At 34.9% G+C, this 18,891-nt stretch overlaps 1 protein-coding gene across 5 annotated transcripts in view; it reads right to left on the bottom strand.

Moving 5' to 3' along the window:
* The window catches only part of pde1a (phosphodiesterase 1A, calmodulin-dependent), a 104,115-nt gene that overhangs the window by 10,359 nt on the left and 74,865 nt on the right, over positions 1-18,891 (bottom strand). For all 5 annotated transcript variants that reach the window (XM_058786065.1, XM_058786066.1, XM_058786067.1 and 2 more), the window contains 5 exons: positions 8,291-8,404; positions 5,340-5,522; positions 2,668-2,734; positions 2,470-2,586; positions 192-332 (listed from right to left, as the gene is read on the bottom strand). In XM_058786065.1, the coding sequence (XP_058642048.1) occupies positions 192-332; positions 2,470-2,586; positions 2,668-2,734; positions 5,340-5,522; positions 8,291-8,404 (622 nt within the window). The remainder of the gene's footprint in view (positions 1-191; positions 333-2,469; positions 2,587-2,667; positions 2,735-5,339; positions 5,523-8,290; positions 8,405-18,891) is intronic.

Here is an 18,891-nt window from a genome sequence, read left to right as displayed (position 1 = left end):
CAAACCAGTCAGCCATTACCAAAACAATCATCATTACCATGATTCAACATCATCAAAATGAATTTTAACAGCTGCGCATATTAACCTGCAAGTTAAGACCTCAAGCCTTCAGCTCGTATTGACTACAAACAGATGTCATATTTGTTTGTCGTGCGAGACATGCATGCACAATTCACTGAGCGCTCACTCACCATAATGCCAGTGTGTAGCATCAGATAGTGTGCTGTCTGCGTGACATCGGCAGCGTGGATCAGATTGTGGTAAGGGTTTCTGTGCTTGCTGTAGCCGATTTCCAGAGCTTCCACAAACGACACCAAGGAGGACACTGGTATCTGCACAGAAAAGAAGAAAAATCACAGTTACAAAACCAGAATTTTATTTATTTATTTTAAAGAAATGAATACCCGTTTAATATATTACATAATATATATATATATATTTTTTTTTAGCAAAGGCGTTGCATAAAAACCTGCAAATTAGATTTCTTTGAGTTTGACATGATATCTCAAAACTGCTAATTTATTTATCTTAATTTATCATAATCATGACTTTATATCTCATAATTGCAACCTTATATCTCATGTCTTTGTTGTAAAATAACTTTATTTCATTTATTTTTTTTGGTTCATATTTGTTTACAACTTTCTATCACAATGACTTTATTTTTTTTTACCTTGAGGCAAAAACAATGTCTATTTTTTTCTCTGTCATGTTTCAGTGATTTGTGAGTCTTTTTGCACTCTATGTTCCTTCATCATTGCATTAAATTCAGACTGCAAACTCACCGCCATAAATCTTTTTTATTTATTTATTTTGGCTTGGAAACACATCTTAAACATCTGTATTCTTTCACCAAGATGGATGGAACGCTGTACTAAAATATACTGACACTGTTGTTATTGTTAACTAAAACTAAGACTAAAAATCGTAAACATTTTTCTGTAATTAAAACTAAATATAATATAAAATATAAAAAATGTAAAAGCAGAAGCAAAATATTAGATGAAAATGTTGCATTGGAAAGTAACTAAAAAAAGATTAAGATGAAGTACTAAACTAAAACTGAAATAAAAAATAAATGAAGGCTAAATAGAAATATTAAGAAAATGAAAATAACAAAAGTTGGTTTAAGATCCATTAACAGAACCAAACAACAAAAACAACAAAAAACATTGTTTTATTTTTTTTTAAATGCAACTTATTCTTAATTTCCAACCCTACTAGAGACACAGAATGTGCTTTCAGGCTTCAGTCTGAGGCCTTAAATTTCCTGCCACAGCAGATTAATGGAGCATGTTACAGGCAACCGAAGTGTGAAGGACCCATTTGCAGGAGCGTTATATCCATGTGTAATCACATGAAGAGAAGGGACTCCATAGCTGACCACCTAAACCCAAACACAGGCCACATGTGTCGCTTGCATTTATATTGTAATCATAGAGTCTATCGTCACCGCACTTGTGAAAAGGGTAAGAAGTGATGAGAGCTGACACAATGGTGAAAAACAAAGAAAGGGTGCAGATGGAAAATGTCAGACAACTTGTATCACATGTATATCACAAATAAATCTCCTGTTACAGGAAAAAAAACATGCATGCTTTGGAGACAGCATCAGCTATGGCTAAAACTTTGGCTAAGAAAAAAATCTGATTCCAAAAGGATGAAATCATAATATATTATAGAAATAGTATACATTACTCACTTCAATGTCGTTTCAAACCTGTATGAGTTTCTTTTTTTCCACTGAATGCAAACAGAAAGATTATTTGATGAGCTAGATACTCTTTTCTATGCAGTCACAAAGAATGGAGTCTGAAGCTTTTAACTATAAACACATTATAAAACTAGTTAATTGAACTCATGCAGTACATTTCAAGTCTTTCAATGACAAATGATAACTTTTTGCCAGTAGAACAGATTGTAATTTAAGTTGCTATTTACTGCAAATCTTGAACCATCATGATTTTTTTGTGAATAAATCATTATTTGAGTCAGATCTTTTTTTAATTGATCATTCAATCTGGTTCATAAGACTAAATCACTGAATCAGTTATAGAGAACTCCTTAATTCAATGATTCTGAACTGATTCAGTGATTGAACTAATTTAGTGATGAAAAAAGGGAATGACGACTTAAATTCCAGTCTTTTCTCACACAAAGTTGCATGCTTTCAAAAGACTTTAAATAAAGTGCATAAGTAATATACAGTAGGCTACAGGTATAATTTTGTAATGATTTTTTTGTGTGTTCTTTTTGAAGCTTGAACACCTTATTCATTGTAACTGCATAAAAAAGGAGACAAATACGTATACGGTTTGAAAGGACATAAGGGTAAGTAAATGACAGATTTAATTTTATTCAGTGGCAGCATGGTAGTTTCCCTATGGGTGCATGAGTCAGTATCCCAGGTAAACAATGTGTTTAATATCACAGTTTTGGTGTGTGTCTGGTTTTCACAGTCTCTCATACCCTGAAGCGGCTGATCAGGTCATATCTGGTGAGCAGTTCATACACCAGGAACTTCAGAGCGTGTTCACTACTCGCCTCTTGAAGCGTGAAGACGTCAAACGACCATTTATCAACATCCTGAAAAAGAGGAAGACAGTTTAGAAGTTTAAGGAAACAAACTAAAGCCATGTTATAGTATACTGTAAAGATAATCTGTACCTTTAGAGCTGTAATTACAGATGGTGGATAGGTCAACCCTGCCATGTTGGATGTTCTTCTGTACATTCTGCAAACACACACAAACTGTCATTAATCTTTTTTCCTATGACTATGGCCGTTTTAAACAAGACACATTTTAGTACAGATTTTTTGTGAACAAATCACAATGTAATGCCAGATTTGCATAAATTCATAAATCACATGTGAAAATTGTATTTGGTTAGTTGACATTGAATACTTTGAAAGTCCTGCGGTGTTAATGCATACTCCATCTAAAACTATTTTAAAAAGCTCATTCTTTTATACATGCAAATGATCTGTCACACCATGTAAAATGAACCAGTACAGGCTAAAGATGATTAAAATGGTAATAGAAAATTCAATTCAGAATTTAACCTAGAAATATAAATTTTCTTGCTTTACATTCATATAAACGTTAACCTAAATGCTTGATGTTTATTAAAAATGGGTTAAAAACAGGTTTAAAAAAACTGACATGAATTATGTTAATGATATCAAAAAAAAAAAATAGTGGACTTTCCACTATGAATTTAGGTAAGTGAATCTGCGAGAACCCTTTAAGCTTACACTGTAAGTGACATTATACAAGACCATTCACAATCAGGAGGGTTTTATTAAGGTCTGGACTATAAATGGAGCTTTACCGAATTGTTTAAGAGACGAGGACGGAGGAAAAGATATTACATCCAGGGATAAAACTGCAGAAACAACACTGAACTTTCTGGATTTTGACAGCAGCAATAAATTCAGTTGTGATACATCTACACGTGGTTGACTGAACGTTCACAGAACTTTATTCCCCTGTACAAGTACATTCAAGTGGGAATCAAAGCAAAGAATATGCAGGACATAACACTAAAACTTTCCTTTTTTAATGAGGCTGGAAAAGCACTTAAAACGTCATGTTACTTCTCACAGTCCAGAGTCCAAAATAATAGTACATAGTGATCAAATTCAGTTCCAGTGTTCTTATTAACTTGGCTCTCGCTGATAAATCACAATAATGGAAAATGAGCAGGTTTACACTATGCAGAATATTTTTTTTTCTTAATATAAATTAATACCAACTAAATCATTCCAACTTTAATATAATATATATATATATACATACACACACACACACACACTGTATATGTTTCTGATCATTATAAACTATATCATTATTATCATGTTTTATTAAATATCAAATCAAAATTAAATACAAAATAATATAGAAATTAGAGTATGTTATATTATTCTTAAATAAAATATTATATTATAATAAACTTAAATTAAACCTCTAATGTATTGTAAGCTTCCTTACTGAGAAATTAGCTATTTGTTGGAAATTAAAACAAACAAATGTGAACAAACAAATTATAATTAATAAAGTTTTAACACTTAATAAACATTCAATGCATATTTCTGAATTTCTGAGTTTGATGTAGCCTTTTATCCCTCAAAATAACAAATGTTTTTCTCCTTTGAATGTCTTGTATCATTAAGAGAGCCCTAACACAGCACCCGGTGATCAGCGCTTCAAGCTCAACAGGTGTCTCTGACATTCTGAATGAGTTTCCATGGAAATGAGGAGCTCTGCCCATGTAAGAGGGAGCGGCTCGTGCGCATTACTCAGACGTGAGGGTACATGCCACAGAGAGGACGGCTGCGATGCAAATGGAATGGATCGAGGCATTCATTTTCAGTTACTGGAAAAGATTATGCAGAACAAGCCCTTAAATGTGTCTTACGTGTCTGTAATCTTGGTAGACATTTCCCCAGTTAGCAGGAAAAAAACGGGCAGGTCTGTGAAATGGGACTGTCTGTATGATTCAAACTCACTTAGAGAACGCACGTAATATGGTCAAACAAAGGCTCTGTCCCAAAACCTAGAGAGCAGCCTTCCTAGACCGCTTCCTTTAAAGGAAATACCTTGGTCGAGAAGGATCCCAAGTAACTGATTTAGAATGCTCTACATTCTTTTTTAATTTGAGTTTAATGTTAGCATGTTTCTCATTCAACCAAAGGATATTCGTTCACACTTTATTTTAAGGTCCAGTTCTCGCTATTAACAAACCATTAACTACGACTTTTGCCTCAATAAACTCCTAATTTGCTGCTTATTAATAGTTAGTAAGGTAGTAATTTGGGTTTTTGGTAGGATTAGGGATGTAGAATATGGTCATGCAGAATATGTGCTTTATAAGTACTAATAAACAGCCAATATGTTAATAATAGGCATGCTAATAAGCAACTAGCTAATAGTGCAACTTATTGCAAAGATTTTTTTCAGTACTGAATCAAATATAAGTATATTTCCATTTGTTTTGAAGAATGTTGGTAACCAAGATGTTTCGGTTGCCGTTGATTTCCATTGTATTTTTTTGTCCAATGGGAACTGACATGCTTCAAACGATATCAGAACAACATTAGGGTGAGTAAACAATGACAGAATATTCATTTTTGGGTGAACTTAATAAATATTATCATAAGGTTTTGTGTAAAATGTTACTGACAATGATTAACTTAGCATAAATCACAATGCATTTATTATTAAATGAATCATCCTAATCAAACTACCATGAACTTTGGTCATGTTGAAGCTAATTATAAATCATTTCTGATTATGGTGAACATACTATTAACTCTTGGATAACAAACAGAATAGATACCGTTCAACAAAGATCCCAGCCTGAACGGCGTGAACGATGCTACGGAACCGGGGCTTTTCTTCCGGCCGTCTGCGCACCACTCCCATCTTCCTGGTGAAGGTGGAGGCCAACCAATCTCGCACCTCCATGGGCACAGAGTCTGCCTGGATATCACTGAGCTCATCCTCTGTGTCCAGAAGCCGCCTGGAGAACAACAAACATTTTCACAGAGGATATTACTACAAAGAGCCAACAGCAGCTGCTGTGAAGAGCCTACAGCATGACATTTGCCAATATAAATATTATATGTTAGTATGTGAAGTAGAAGAGTGCAATTGGTAGCAATTGTGCAATTGGTAGTAGTTTTCATTGAACTGATTAAAAATATTTCTTAACACCATAAAATTTACAATTTTCTGCTGTCAAATATTAAGTTCTGAATATTGCAAACAGAAAAATAAAGAATAACATAAGTATATAAAAACAGAAAAACATTCATCATCATCATCATCATCATGTCATCTGTCAACACTGTTCTCTTGATATCAGCTTCGGTAATTGAAAACCTATAGCCTGGTCGACTTAGATCGGTCAACAGGGAATCTGTGCTCTAGTGACAGTATCAGAAAACATCAGTGGAAATCAGAAGTACAGATCTGGAAAACCCATAGGAGGCTGCAGCCTACATTCAAATGTGCATCAGTGGGTGTTACAATCGCTGGAATGTGCAATAACTCATGTATAAAGATTAAGAATACTGTATTTAGGGGTTATTTTTGGCTCTGTATGTGGGTTGTAATAGGGTGAGTCTCACAAAACCTGTCAGGAATATGTCCCAGTCATATTTCACACCCAAGTCCAAAAAAAAAAAAAAAAACCTTTTCAGAAGCCCATTTTCAGAAACAGTAAGACTTTTTGCACTGCAACAATAAACCCTTGAAATTACAATATGTTTTATTTTATTTATTAAATAATGTGTGTGTGTGTGTGTGTATGTATTAGCAATAAAAATATAAAATAAAATAGAAATTAGAAAACATTAATGGCCGGAAAATATGCTTTATGAACAATTATTGGAGAGATAAAAAAAAATAAAAAAATACTCTCATTCCTTTAATCTAAACTTTAATCTAATTTAAATACTAAAACAATAAATTAATATAGAATTAGATGATATTATAAAACAATTATATATATTATATACATAATAAAGTATATATATATATACAGTATATACACACATACATATTACATTAATGAGAATCAAAAAACTCTAAATTAAAATATATATTGGTCCTAAAATATCCATTATTTTATTTATGCAATCGATCTCTCTCTCTCTCTATATTATTAATAGTGTTGCAGTCGTATAAAATACTATAAAATATACTTTTATACAAAGTAGTAGTTTATGGTAAAATGTGTATCTGTATATCTGATGTTTTTGTGACCAATAAACCCAAATGCAGTGTGACACCTGTGTGATGTTCTGAACTGAAGGTGCTGTTTACGAATACGTGCAGACAGAAAGCTAGAAAACGTCTCCACAGCCACTTGCTCATTTTCTCACAGTGCTGTGACTCATCCTGCCCTCGCTTTATTGGAGAGAAAGCCGGCATTCAACACTGAAGTACCTTAAGCAACCAGCATAAGATTAAATAAATAAGCTTTTCCTGAGAAATGAATGCGGCAGAAAGAATAGCGACTGTTATTTCTCAGTCTTACGTAGGAAGCCCGACCGGCGCAGGAAATGCGACATGTTATCATAACAAATATTCGCCGAGTTCCAGTAACAAGCTAAAATTGCTCAAAGCTGCTACCATGGAAATACATCCTGTGCCTGTCATTAGGAAAACGTAATTAGCCATAGCCGAGTCTGTCTAAACACAAGCCCATCAAACGAGAGGCTGTCAGGGCTCTAGTGGGACAACGCTAGCGCTCTGTACACGTCAGTCTGAAGCACAACCGAGCAACAGAGCTCTAGGTCTCAGTTAATTAGGATCGAGGGCCCATGGGACGCGCGGCTCTGCCGACTAACTGTGAGGCTGACTTCCGCGGGGAGCGAGCTGAACATGAATACTCTTCAGATGAATGTGAAACACCTCCTGTTAACTGCTGGAGATAGAGATAGAGATGAGAATGCTTGAACAACAAAAGGGTGGACTAGATGAATAATCCTTCAGGGAGAGAGCACCCTTCCCATGGTCTCCATCAAAGTAAAAAACAGAGAAAGAGAGAGAACCAAGCAGCTATGATTATCTAGAAGAAAACTAGATGCATCCTTAAATGGGAAGGAAGAAATGTTAAAATCATGAAACCTCAAGACCAGCTACATAAGGCAGAACTGACCCGTTAAATCTATATGCTGTTCGTCCCATATTTTAGCGTTTTACTCTCAAACAACTGAGAATACATTTGAATTTGAATAAAATTACAGATTAAAATGTAAAAAAAAATTTTTGTAAAATGTAATATTGTGAAATGTCATTACAATTTAAAATAACTTCTATTGTATTTTCATTTAAATGTATTCAAAGCTGAATTTTAAGTTCTTATCATTACTCCGTTCATCGTTCTACTTCTAAAAATATCAAGTATCACCTGCTGGTATTTATGTCCGAGTGAAAATTGTTTCAAAGCCAGTTTTTTTTGTTTTTTTAAGTGTAGTGTTATAAATCGCCATGGTAGAAGCTAAACTGATATGTGTGTAATTAGAAAGCGACACTTTACAAGGCCATTAAAGCTCATTCAAAGATTTAATGAACTCATAGGCCAAAATCATAGCTAACAGGCATATACTGTACTGCACTGTACAGCATTTTGATTTTGTTTACAACATAGTCTGCTGTCACCTGCCACCAGAATCTCAAATGGCATATATTATACAAAGAACAAAAGAGTGTAACGTCTTTTCCACCGCTGAAGTTGGCAGCCTTCTATGTGAGACTGTTGAAAGCCAAGCGTTCACTTACCTAGTTTCATCAATGTACACGGCTTCCAGAACCGATGCGGCATATTCAATGTTTTTCCTCAGATCTACGACATTCACCTCCCCCTTATCCAGCTGCTTCACCAGACATCTCAATCTGCAGGAAAACAACAGTCACACCTTCAATGTGAGGAATTTCAGGAAAATTCCACATCTGATCTGAAAGCTTAGATGTTATTCTTTGACATTCCACTGTCGGTTACAGAAATAGTTCACATTTTTACATCATTTATTCAACCTCATATCTGTATTATTGTCTTTCATCTGTGAAACGCAAACAGAGATGTTCAGGTCTATTTTCATTAAAAAGAGCAGCTCTGAAAGGAATGACACGAGGGTGTGTATTGATGATAAAAATTCTCATTGTTGTGTGAATTTTTCTGTGAATACCTACAATGAACACACACAAAGAGATATCTGTCCGTGACACAGGAGAACGCAATCTGTTTTATAAAACAAACGAAATGGATAAATGAGACACAGACTGCCAATTCCACACCCACAGAAAAACAAAGAGCGTTAAACATATAAATTTAAAGATTACAGTTCATCAGCATCTTAATCATCAAATCTCATGAGCCAAAACGCTACGCTCAGTTAATCTCTCATGGCACTCACAATAAGACTTTTTTTTTTAATAAGCAAAGCAAATATCTTGGCAGAGTTAATGTGAGGTAACCCTGTAAATATGTAGGTCGAAAAAAACTTAACATTTGACAGTAATGAATTCCATGTAATCCAATCACATGCTGCCTCCCATTCCTTGTTTTTGAGCAACATCCCCCTTATCGCTCCTGAAAAATGATAGCGTAGAAATGATTTACACTGTGCAATGAGAAGAAAGCACAAAAATATATAAAAATATAACATGACTCCACCGAATCCTCATTGTCATGTAACAATTTTGTCTCTTATGATTCTCTTAAAACAGTCATTAATAATAATAAAAAATAACAAAGACTTTAAAGAAATTAAAGAAGAATTAGAGGAACTCAGATCATTGGTCTTTTTTATTAAGAAATGTCTGAATTCATATCAAGTTCATATATTTGGACACATGCACAATTTTTTATTATTTTAGCTGCTGACCAAAATATATTCAAGTTACAGTTATGTAATGAATATGGGCTTAAAGTGCACACTCTAAACTTTAATTTGAGCTTTGATTGCAACCATTTTTACACATATTTTTACCTGCTTAATTGATGTAGAAATAACAAAGTCCATGTCCATGAAACAGCTTTTGAGTCAATTGTCCAATTACTTATGGTTCCTTGAAAAGGGGGGGTACATATTAAAGAACTGTAATTCCTTAACCTTTCCTCCAATTTTGATGGGAATACCCTCAAATAAAAAGCTCAAGTGTGTACAATATTCCCATATTCATTATATAACTGTAACTTGAATATGTTTTGGTCAGCAGCTAAAATAATAAAACTTGTGCCTGTGCTCAAATATATATATTTATTTTCACACTGCAATTTCACACTCACATACACCTGATATTATGAAAAGAAGAATGTGCTTTCATCTGTTTCAAGGACTTTTCCAAGTTTTTTTGTCCATAATCCGTCAAAGCTTAGATCTGATGTCGAGTCTTAAGGAGAAGCTGTCAGAAACACACTTCTAAGCAGTCGAGCACAAACCCATGCCACTGAACTCCTAATCCCTGATCAACAAAATCTCAGTCACAATCAGCTATCTGTAGCAAAAATGGACACATTTGCTTCTGATACCTAAAACAATAGCTTGATATTTCAGGGATAGAAATCCCTAAAATATATGAATCAAGATTTGGTGACAATATAGCATAATGAGAGATTTACAAGCCGAGAACACCAAATTATACGAAACCCATTAAAACCGGACCACACTTTATACAGCTATTCGGGATCCAAAATAGCTCAAGATTCATCTGTTTCAACCACATTTGAAAGCTGTTGAAAACACATGTGCATTTTATTGTTGAGGTATATGCTAATCCATTCAGATGAGTCCCAGACAACACCGAAGTACCACCCACTCACCTGTCAATCACATTGCACTAAGTACGTAGCAGGTATCTGTAGCTTTAAAAGAAACAACCATGTGATTGATGGCTAACATTGGCACAGTCTGTCATTCAGTTAATACGGGTATTCCACTAAAAGGGTAGGTAACACTTCTGTTAATCAGCCAAGTGGGCAGAGTTATGGAGCGATAATCTCAAAATGTCCTCTGATTAATGTCTGCTTTCAATCACCCAGCCGTTTTTTTGTTTATGACAGTGGTCTGTAACGTAGCAACTTGAATAAACACCTCTTCATCAGCATGCTATTGACAGATAACACGTACGTCTAAACTCAAACTGGATGAGGCTCTCTGCCACAGAAACGCCACGACAGGATGAAAGACAAACAACAGCAGGAATACAAACAGATGAAACCATTGGTTAAGTGAAAAACAGAGTGAAAGAAACAGCAGTGAACACAGAGCATGTTGTTTTTGTCGGTATTGATTCTCCTGAAGTCTGTCCTGACTTCATTCCCTATTCCAGTCACGATAGGATCTGGAATGATGTCTGACTCTGATTGTAGTCTGGGGTGGATCAGAATAACATCTGATTTGAAAATGACGCAAATGTTCACGGTAAACTGCTCTCAAAGCCAAGCTATTCATTCTTGCATTCATTGCAATTTGTCTGTCAAGTGTGACCAGAAAGAATGAATTACCTTTGGAAGATCCTCTGTCGTTTCTGTGAAAATGTGGGTCTGATATTCCTGCGGCTCTTTTAATGTCAAGATTTTGTCGAATTACTGGATTTTATCACCACAAACTGAGAGCTGAAGTACGAAATGCTTCATGACATAAGCATACAATGACAGAAACTTTACCACATGTGGATTTCAGTGAGATCCAATGAGTTTTTGCAGCCCAGAGGAAAATATTATTGTTCAGAAGTGTTCCTTTCATTCTAACAAACTGCAAAAAAAACTATTTGAACCATAAAGTTGTAAATAAAACAGATTAGTGTTTGATTTGATTTGATTTGATTTATTTATTTATTTATTTTTAAAAAAAAAACACCATTTCATTCTTCTTCAAAATTTCATGTTTGATTAAATGTTACTTTGTTGTTCCTTTGTAATTATTTGTGAAATTTCTGACTGAAAATAGTTTCAAAGTAAACCCTACACCTTTTGGACCTTTCATTTCAACTTCAATTTAAACCGAGCTGCAAAAATAAGGACTGTTTCCCGAACACTTCCCCCATCTGCTATTGGTCATCCAATTTCATGCCATTGGTTGAGCCAATCAAACAAAAAGTGCAGCAAACACTTTTTCATCGGAATAGATTTGAAGAATTAGCATTTAGCATGCATATCATTTGCTCACCAATGGATCCTCTGCAGTGAATGGGTGCCATCAGAATGGAAGTCCAAACAGCTGATAAAACTAATTCATCAAGCTTTTAAATTCAAACTAAAATATAGTTCCTCTATCCATAATATATATTTCTCCAGTGAAATTACTTGTGGATTATTGTAATGTTTTTATCAGCTGTTTGGACTCTCATTCTGACGGCACCCATTCACTGCAAGGATCCATTGGTGAACAAGTGATGCAATGCTAAATTTCTCCAAATCTGTTGAAGAAACAACTGATCTGTTGGAGAAACAACCAGTGAAGAAACAAACTTATTACATCTTGGAAGGCCTGAGGGTGATCTAAATTCAAAAAGATAAACAAGCACATTAAAATGCCACTAAACTTTTGTAACGTGAATAGAGCTGTTGCCATACAACAATCAGCAGGAGTATGAGAGAGGACAGAATCTGGTTCAGGTTAAGAGGCCGGGGGCGAACAGCACTGCAGTGACACGTCTGCCTATCAGGGCCTATTTTTACCTGGAGTGTGTGAAAGTGCATGAGGGAGACGGACTCCATCTGACTTGTGGAGAGTGGCAGAGGAAAAGGGCAGGAGATTGATAAGGACTTTAGAAACATTGTGAACAACACTCATTCTGTCCCTCGTTTTATGGTAAACTGTGTCTGTGGCGATCCCTGACTTTGAGCACCTGGGTAATGAAGTATAATGGAGAGAAGGGTGTGTAACTGTGTATTACACACACAAAACCACCCACCCATCCAAAATGTCAAAGTCTGTATAATTATCACATAATTTCTGCAGGCTGTAGAAGGGAGGACTTTCCAAAGCATGATAACCATACAGCAATGTGTTAGGAGGGGATTTACAGTTCACAATCAAGATCTTATAAAGATCTTCTTCTCTCTTTTCTCTGGTATCATCCTGTCTAAACGTTGTTTCACGAGTTTGTGTGCCCATATAATCTTAGCATTAGTGGTAAACAGATTTGGCTTGATGTCTGCAATGGAGGGCTCAGAGAGAATATTCTACTCAAGCTCCGATAGCCCCCTATAAACAGAAGGATAAATGAAATAAATATTCATAAAGGAGGAGATGGGGAGGTGGAGGGATGCCGAAAGAACTAACAACGGAAGTGGTAAGAGTTTTTTATACTCGGATATTAATTGGAAAATTAGATGGTTATTATATAGTTAACTAAAACCATAAAAACATTTTCGCTACTTGAAATAAAATTAACTAACAAAAATATATCTAATGTGTAAAATTTTAACTTAAAAAATTGTTATAATAGCATCTCAATGACACTAAAATAATAAATAAATAAAACTGGTTATTTGAAGATTTACCTAAAATATTGAAATTCCTTTTACAGGCAAAACATAATGTGCCTAACTTAAGAAACGAAAAGAAAAGAAAAGAAAAGAAAAGAAAAGAAAAGAAAAGAAAAGAAAAGAAAAGAAAAGAAAAGAAAAGAAAAGAAAAGAAAAGAAAAGAAAAGAAAAGAAAAGAAAAGAAAAGAAAAGAAAAGAAAAGAAATCTTTTGGACAGCACATACTTCCAATATTTCCTTTTGTGTTACTTCATTATTTTGATGACTTTTATTTTTTTCCAAATTTTAGTAGAAACAGTAGTAATAGTAAGAAAATAGTAATAATAAAGAAATAAGTGTGTCCTTTTAACTGCTAGTACAAGAGAACAAAAATGCAAATGCTTTTATTTTGCATTTTTCTCATTTGATGCACCATTTTAAATATATTATTTATAAAATAACATTTGCAAAAACTGATTTCAGAGAGTCTTAGTATTCAGTTTGTCTCTCTTTTGATTGTATGACAACAGCACTGATTCTGACATGAACAAAGCCTGATGATCATGTGCTCCAGCAGAGTTCCAAATAACATCTTGTGATTTAATGGAAGAAAGAAACAACAACATCAAATCCTATTTTGTGGTCTCAAACTTTTGAACCCCTCTGTATATGACATTTAATATGACACAAATGCAACGGGATGCAGAGCCTTGAGTGCATCACCCTCCCTCTGGTCCCCTCACAGCAGCTGTTGTGCTTATCAGCATTCACATGAAGCCTGTAAGAGTGTGTTTAACATTGAGGACAGCAAGAGAGCAGAACCTCCGACATGCACTGCTCGCTCAGATGATATATTAAATGTACTCGTGCCAGTGTATTCTCATTCCTCCTCTGATGTTTGCTCACATTATATTTGCCAGAAACCTTTATCCAAAGTTTATTCAAAGTATACATTTTAGAATTCTACAACACCACTTACTGAATACTGTGCAAAATATACTTTATATAGTGCCTGCTATTTGCCACAATAGTGTATGTGAAATGTGAATATGTATAATATGTGTAATATAATATGCGAAACAGTATGCATCATGCAATTTTGTTTAAAAATGTCTTAACTTGTGGCAATCTGGTCAGAAAGTAAGCCAAGAAAGAGTTAATCATTCAAAACACTGAAGGTCAAAACAAGTGCATTACATTATGGGATGCAGCATTCAAATTTGTTATATATAAATCACACATTTTAGCAAATGTAGAAAAGAAGAAACTATAGTATGACTAATAGTGTAATTATGTGTCCTTTTGTTTGTTTTTCTAAAGACCTAAGATGCAAATTAGCCTGTGCAACAATCTCCATGCATAATCTTTCAGCTAAGAATACAAATAAACACATAATAAAATAAAATAAAAGTTTTACATGACATATTCACTACGGAGAGTGCAACAGTATATGAAGCAGCATTGTTATTGCTAACTAAAACTAAACTATTAAAAACTGTAAAACTACAAAAACGTTTTTGTTGATTAAAAGCTGAAATAAAATAAAAATTGTAAAAAATAAAATCAATGAAAATTTATGAAAATGAGCAACTTGGCAACTAACTGAAATAAAATAAGTTGAAGTATTAAAATGGCAAACAAAACCTGAAATAAAAAGAAACTGAAGCAATATGAAAAAATGACAAAAGCATATAACAAAATTACTAAAACTTAAACTTAAATTAAAATGAAGACTACAAAAATATCAAAATAAAACCTAAATCAAAATATAAAAATATACTATAGTAACACCAATATGGAATCTGCTACCAATAAAATAGCTGTTGTTTAAAAGAAGTTACTGACAATTTAGCTGCAGTCTTAAATCATTTTTATGGTAAGCGGATACTGACCATCGTAAAACTCTGAAAGTGATTCAACGGCGCCAGAACCATTATATGACGGGCTTACGAGGCACATGTGCCATCTTCTCTGGTTTAGTGGCCGTTAAACAGAAATATCTTACAAAATAAAGCAACTGACCAATTAAAATCAAGTATCCCAGAGAGCTGTGTGAATATGACTGCAAACCTAGCTGAAAAACACAAGAGATGAAGTATGACGGGTTGACAGACCCATCCTGTTGAGTGGTTTCAGAGCAAAGCCACTTAGACTGACTGTATTTTTGGAGACTTTGCCGTGGCCCCTGACACAGTGTACTGGGGAGGGTCTTCAGACCCGTATGGAAATGAAAATAAGCATCTAAAAGAGGCCCGCCTGGAAACAGACTGTTTTACTTCTATAGCAGGCCTCCAAGAAGCAAAAACACAGTAAAGAGAGCTGTATCGTCCTCTTTTAGCTGCATCTGGACTCTTTGGCCCATGCAGTAACATGCTGCTCCGTCTGAAATGTTCCTCAGGGACCCGTTCCAATCCAATCCATCCCCACCCCTTTTCTAAGTCCCCTTTTTCCAAATCTAGACCCACCGAGGCTTTTCATAGCTCACAGTGTATCCGCCCAGGTCAGATTAGGGATTGCAAAACAAAACAAACCTTGGAAGTTTTTCAAGAAGTGCTCCTCAGAGCCAGCTCGTTCTCTGAGGGTGCATGAGAAAGCCCTGGAGAAAGGCCGAGGGGGATGTTTATCGTCGTCACTAGCAGCGGCCCAGTGAGACGCTGGCACAGGCAGTCGGCAGGCCATTGTGCCCCAGTCACACAAGTACAGAGGAAGGTCAACCTCAAACATTTTCCCATGAGCTTGCCGTGCCATTCTACGCGCAAAAGTCCTAAACTCAGAGCCGCTGCCGTCACTGATGGTCCCTTGGGGTTCCAGTGAGGGCTTGGCGATGGAAAGGAAAAAAGAAAGGACGTGCTGCCAGCCTTTCGGACAGCTCTACATTCCTCACCCCGCCAAGATGGCACCCATAGGACCACTCTGACCTGAGAATAATTAGAGAGGTGGGGAAGAGCGTGTGATGAGTCCAGAGATGAAAAAACAGCTCCTTTTAAGTACGAAAAATCACATGCATAATGTGCACAAGCCGGCCGCAAGCTGTTTCCCGCCCCATTTATTATGAAAAATAAATGGAAGTGTTCTCTGATGTCACAAATATCCCGCTGTTGACTTTTTGGTTCCAAAAAAGTCCCCTCGGCAACAGGGAAAATATTGTCACAAATTGTCCTCCCTGGATGCCAACACTGCTTACCAAACGTATTTATAGACAGATTGTGAACATAGGCGAATATTTGGAAGAAAGTGGACTGTCATCATGCGTCAGTCCACTTTTTTTTTTTTTCAATTAAACTAGAGATACCAGTTAACTAAATACTGACTGAGTTGTGAATTTGAATATGGGCGTATTACAGTAATAGCATACAATTAAAAGGCTTATGAAATAAATTAAAAGAACATAAAACTAAGGTATTATTTTAAGGTGTCCTTGTTACATGTTGCATGTACTTACTATTATAATAACTATAAATTATGCATAATTACATGCAAGTAACCCTAAGACAAACCCTAACCATATAGTAAGTACATATAGTTAATCAATATTACTCAGTACTTAAATATATAATTACACTGTAACAAGTCAAAGTAGACATTTCTCTCTCTATGGATATATTTTTAATGTCTTTAAGGCAAGGATATACACAGAGTTTCACGCTCAAGTTCACAGAGACCGAGACAGCAGAAAGCGCATACTGTTTGCTTTCATTATTTTACAAAAGCGCGTTTTGTTGTTATTGTGAGTGTACACAAATAAATGTAGAGTCTTTAAAGATTCGAAAGATGTATTACTCTTATCTGTATGAGCAAAAATGACGGAGTATTGTAAGAGCAGGTGAGCGCACCGGCGCCTCCATCTGTCCATCAGTGAGCGCGCTGTTCAGCTTCCACGCTCCGCACAGACACCTGAACAGCGTACATTTTTGTAGGTTAACATTAGATTGAGCAACCATGTAAAGTTGCTAATACTTACATATTTCAGATGATAAGTCATATTTGAGGTCGATGAATGATAGTCGAGTGTTTGGATGTCCTGCCCGATGTACTGTTACCACAAAGACCAGCCGTTAACGATCTGTCTGTCACGGACTGCATGACTTCGCCAATGTGGATTTTTTAATAATTTTTTTCTGCGACTAATAAAATTTTGGTTGACCAAGCCTCTTCTGGTCGACTAACGATTAGTCGACTATTAGGCAGCCCTAATAATAATAACAGAAAACATTTTCATTATATAATAATGTATTAGAAACAAACAAACAATAAATAAATAAATAAAAAATAAATAAATACTAATATAGCACTTTTTCAAAGCTCAAGGTCTCTTTACATGAAAAGAAAATTACTGCATCCAATTACATACGTGGTGGGAGAAAAAAAGGTGCTGCCATTAGTTTGTAATTAGTTTGGAATACCACACATAAAATGTCCCTACAGCCTGACAAATATGACTGAAGTAAATGTCTTGTTTGGATTAGGGAAGCAACTCACACTTTTTTTAGACAATCAGAAAACTAGCCAATCATAAACTCTCTTTATTTGTAAATCAATTTGTACATTCAAAGTTGACAATATAACATTTCTTATCATTCAGACAATACATCTTGTAATTGCTACAAGAAGGGGCCTGCAAAGAGGCTGGTGCCCAGCAGTCATAATTCCTGCAAGATTGTGCATGTATGGATTTGACTGGAGGACTTCAGCCCCTCTGGTGACGTGCTAAACCCAGGTTGACATAAGCAGTCTGCAGTGATCTGAGCTGCCAGAGAACAATTCCTCGAGCCAGCAGAGCTCTGATTAAACAAACATCCCATTCTTCACAAGCCTCAGTTTCTCCACAGGCCTCCAAGTACTGAAGCCACATCTTAATGCCCACAGGACAGGTTGGTTTACACTGGGTTGTAAACTAACCTCTTGGGTTCCCATTTGGAGCAGTTAGGCTGAAGCTCCAAATGCAAGTAACGTCGGTCTAGTCGTGTTTTGGCAGCACAGAGGGCATTGATTTACTGGCTAAGACTATCTCTGTTAAACATTTCCCTGTGCTTATCCTCCGCTAGCGATGTAAATCCCCCAACCCTTGGGGGATGTGAATGACTTTGTCTGATGTTCAAGAAACTGGACTAAAAAATAATGCCCAGTTTTGTTGTGATTAATTGTAATTAAAATATTGAAATTAAGGCAATTTATCATCTCTACTAGACCTGTAGGAGCTGTTTACATAGGACACATTCAGGACACAACATGTTCTGCCACAATAGCATATTACTATCTCGGAATTATCTTCATTCTCATCAAACACTGATATATTAATTTAACTGCAATTAATTAGATTCAAATGACGAGTCCTATGAATTTAATCACATAATAAAATAGCCATATCATATAATAATAATAATAATAATAATAGTATTAGGAGTATTATGATAGGAGTATTATGATTATGATGATTATTATTAACTTTAGTTTTCTTTACAAAAATATAACATCCAAATACAAAATCCATACAACAGTTACTCACCAGCATATAAATATTATTAATATTGACAATAACCAATTAATAAACTACTACTATAACAACTTATTATTATTATTATTATTATTAATTATTATACCATTATATTATAAAATATGTAATTATATAATATATTATTTATTATTTATCATTATTTAAATCTTTAGCTTGCTTTACAAAAATATAATGACATCCATTTACAAAATCCTTACATCAGTCACTCACAAGGAATGTTATCACAGCATATCAATTATATTAATAATAATAATAACAGTAGTAATATTAATATATTAATAACAATAATTATGTATAAAATATACTACACTGAATAATAATAATAATACATTTTTAATTATGCAACAGCAACAACAATAATAATAATAATAATAACAGTAACAATAACAAA

The sequence above is a fragment of the Onychostoma macrolepis genome, chromosome 09 (genome assembly GCF_012432095.1).
Source record: "Onychostoma macrolepis isolate SWU-2019 chromosome 09, ASM1243209v1, whole genome shotgun sequence".
In the NCBI taxonomy this organism is placed as follows: Eukaryota; Metazoa; Chordata; class Actinopteri; order Cypriniformes; family Cyprinidae; genus Onychostoma; species Onychostoma macrolepis.
This window is presented reverse-complemented; position numbering and strand designations above follow the sequence as displayed.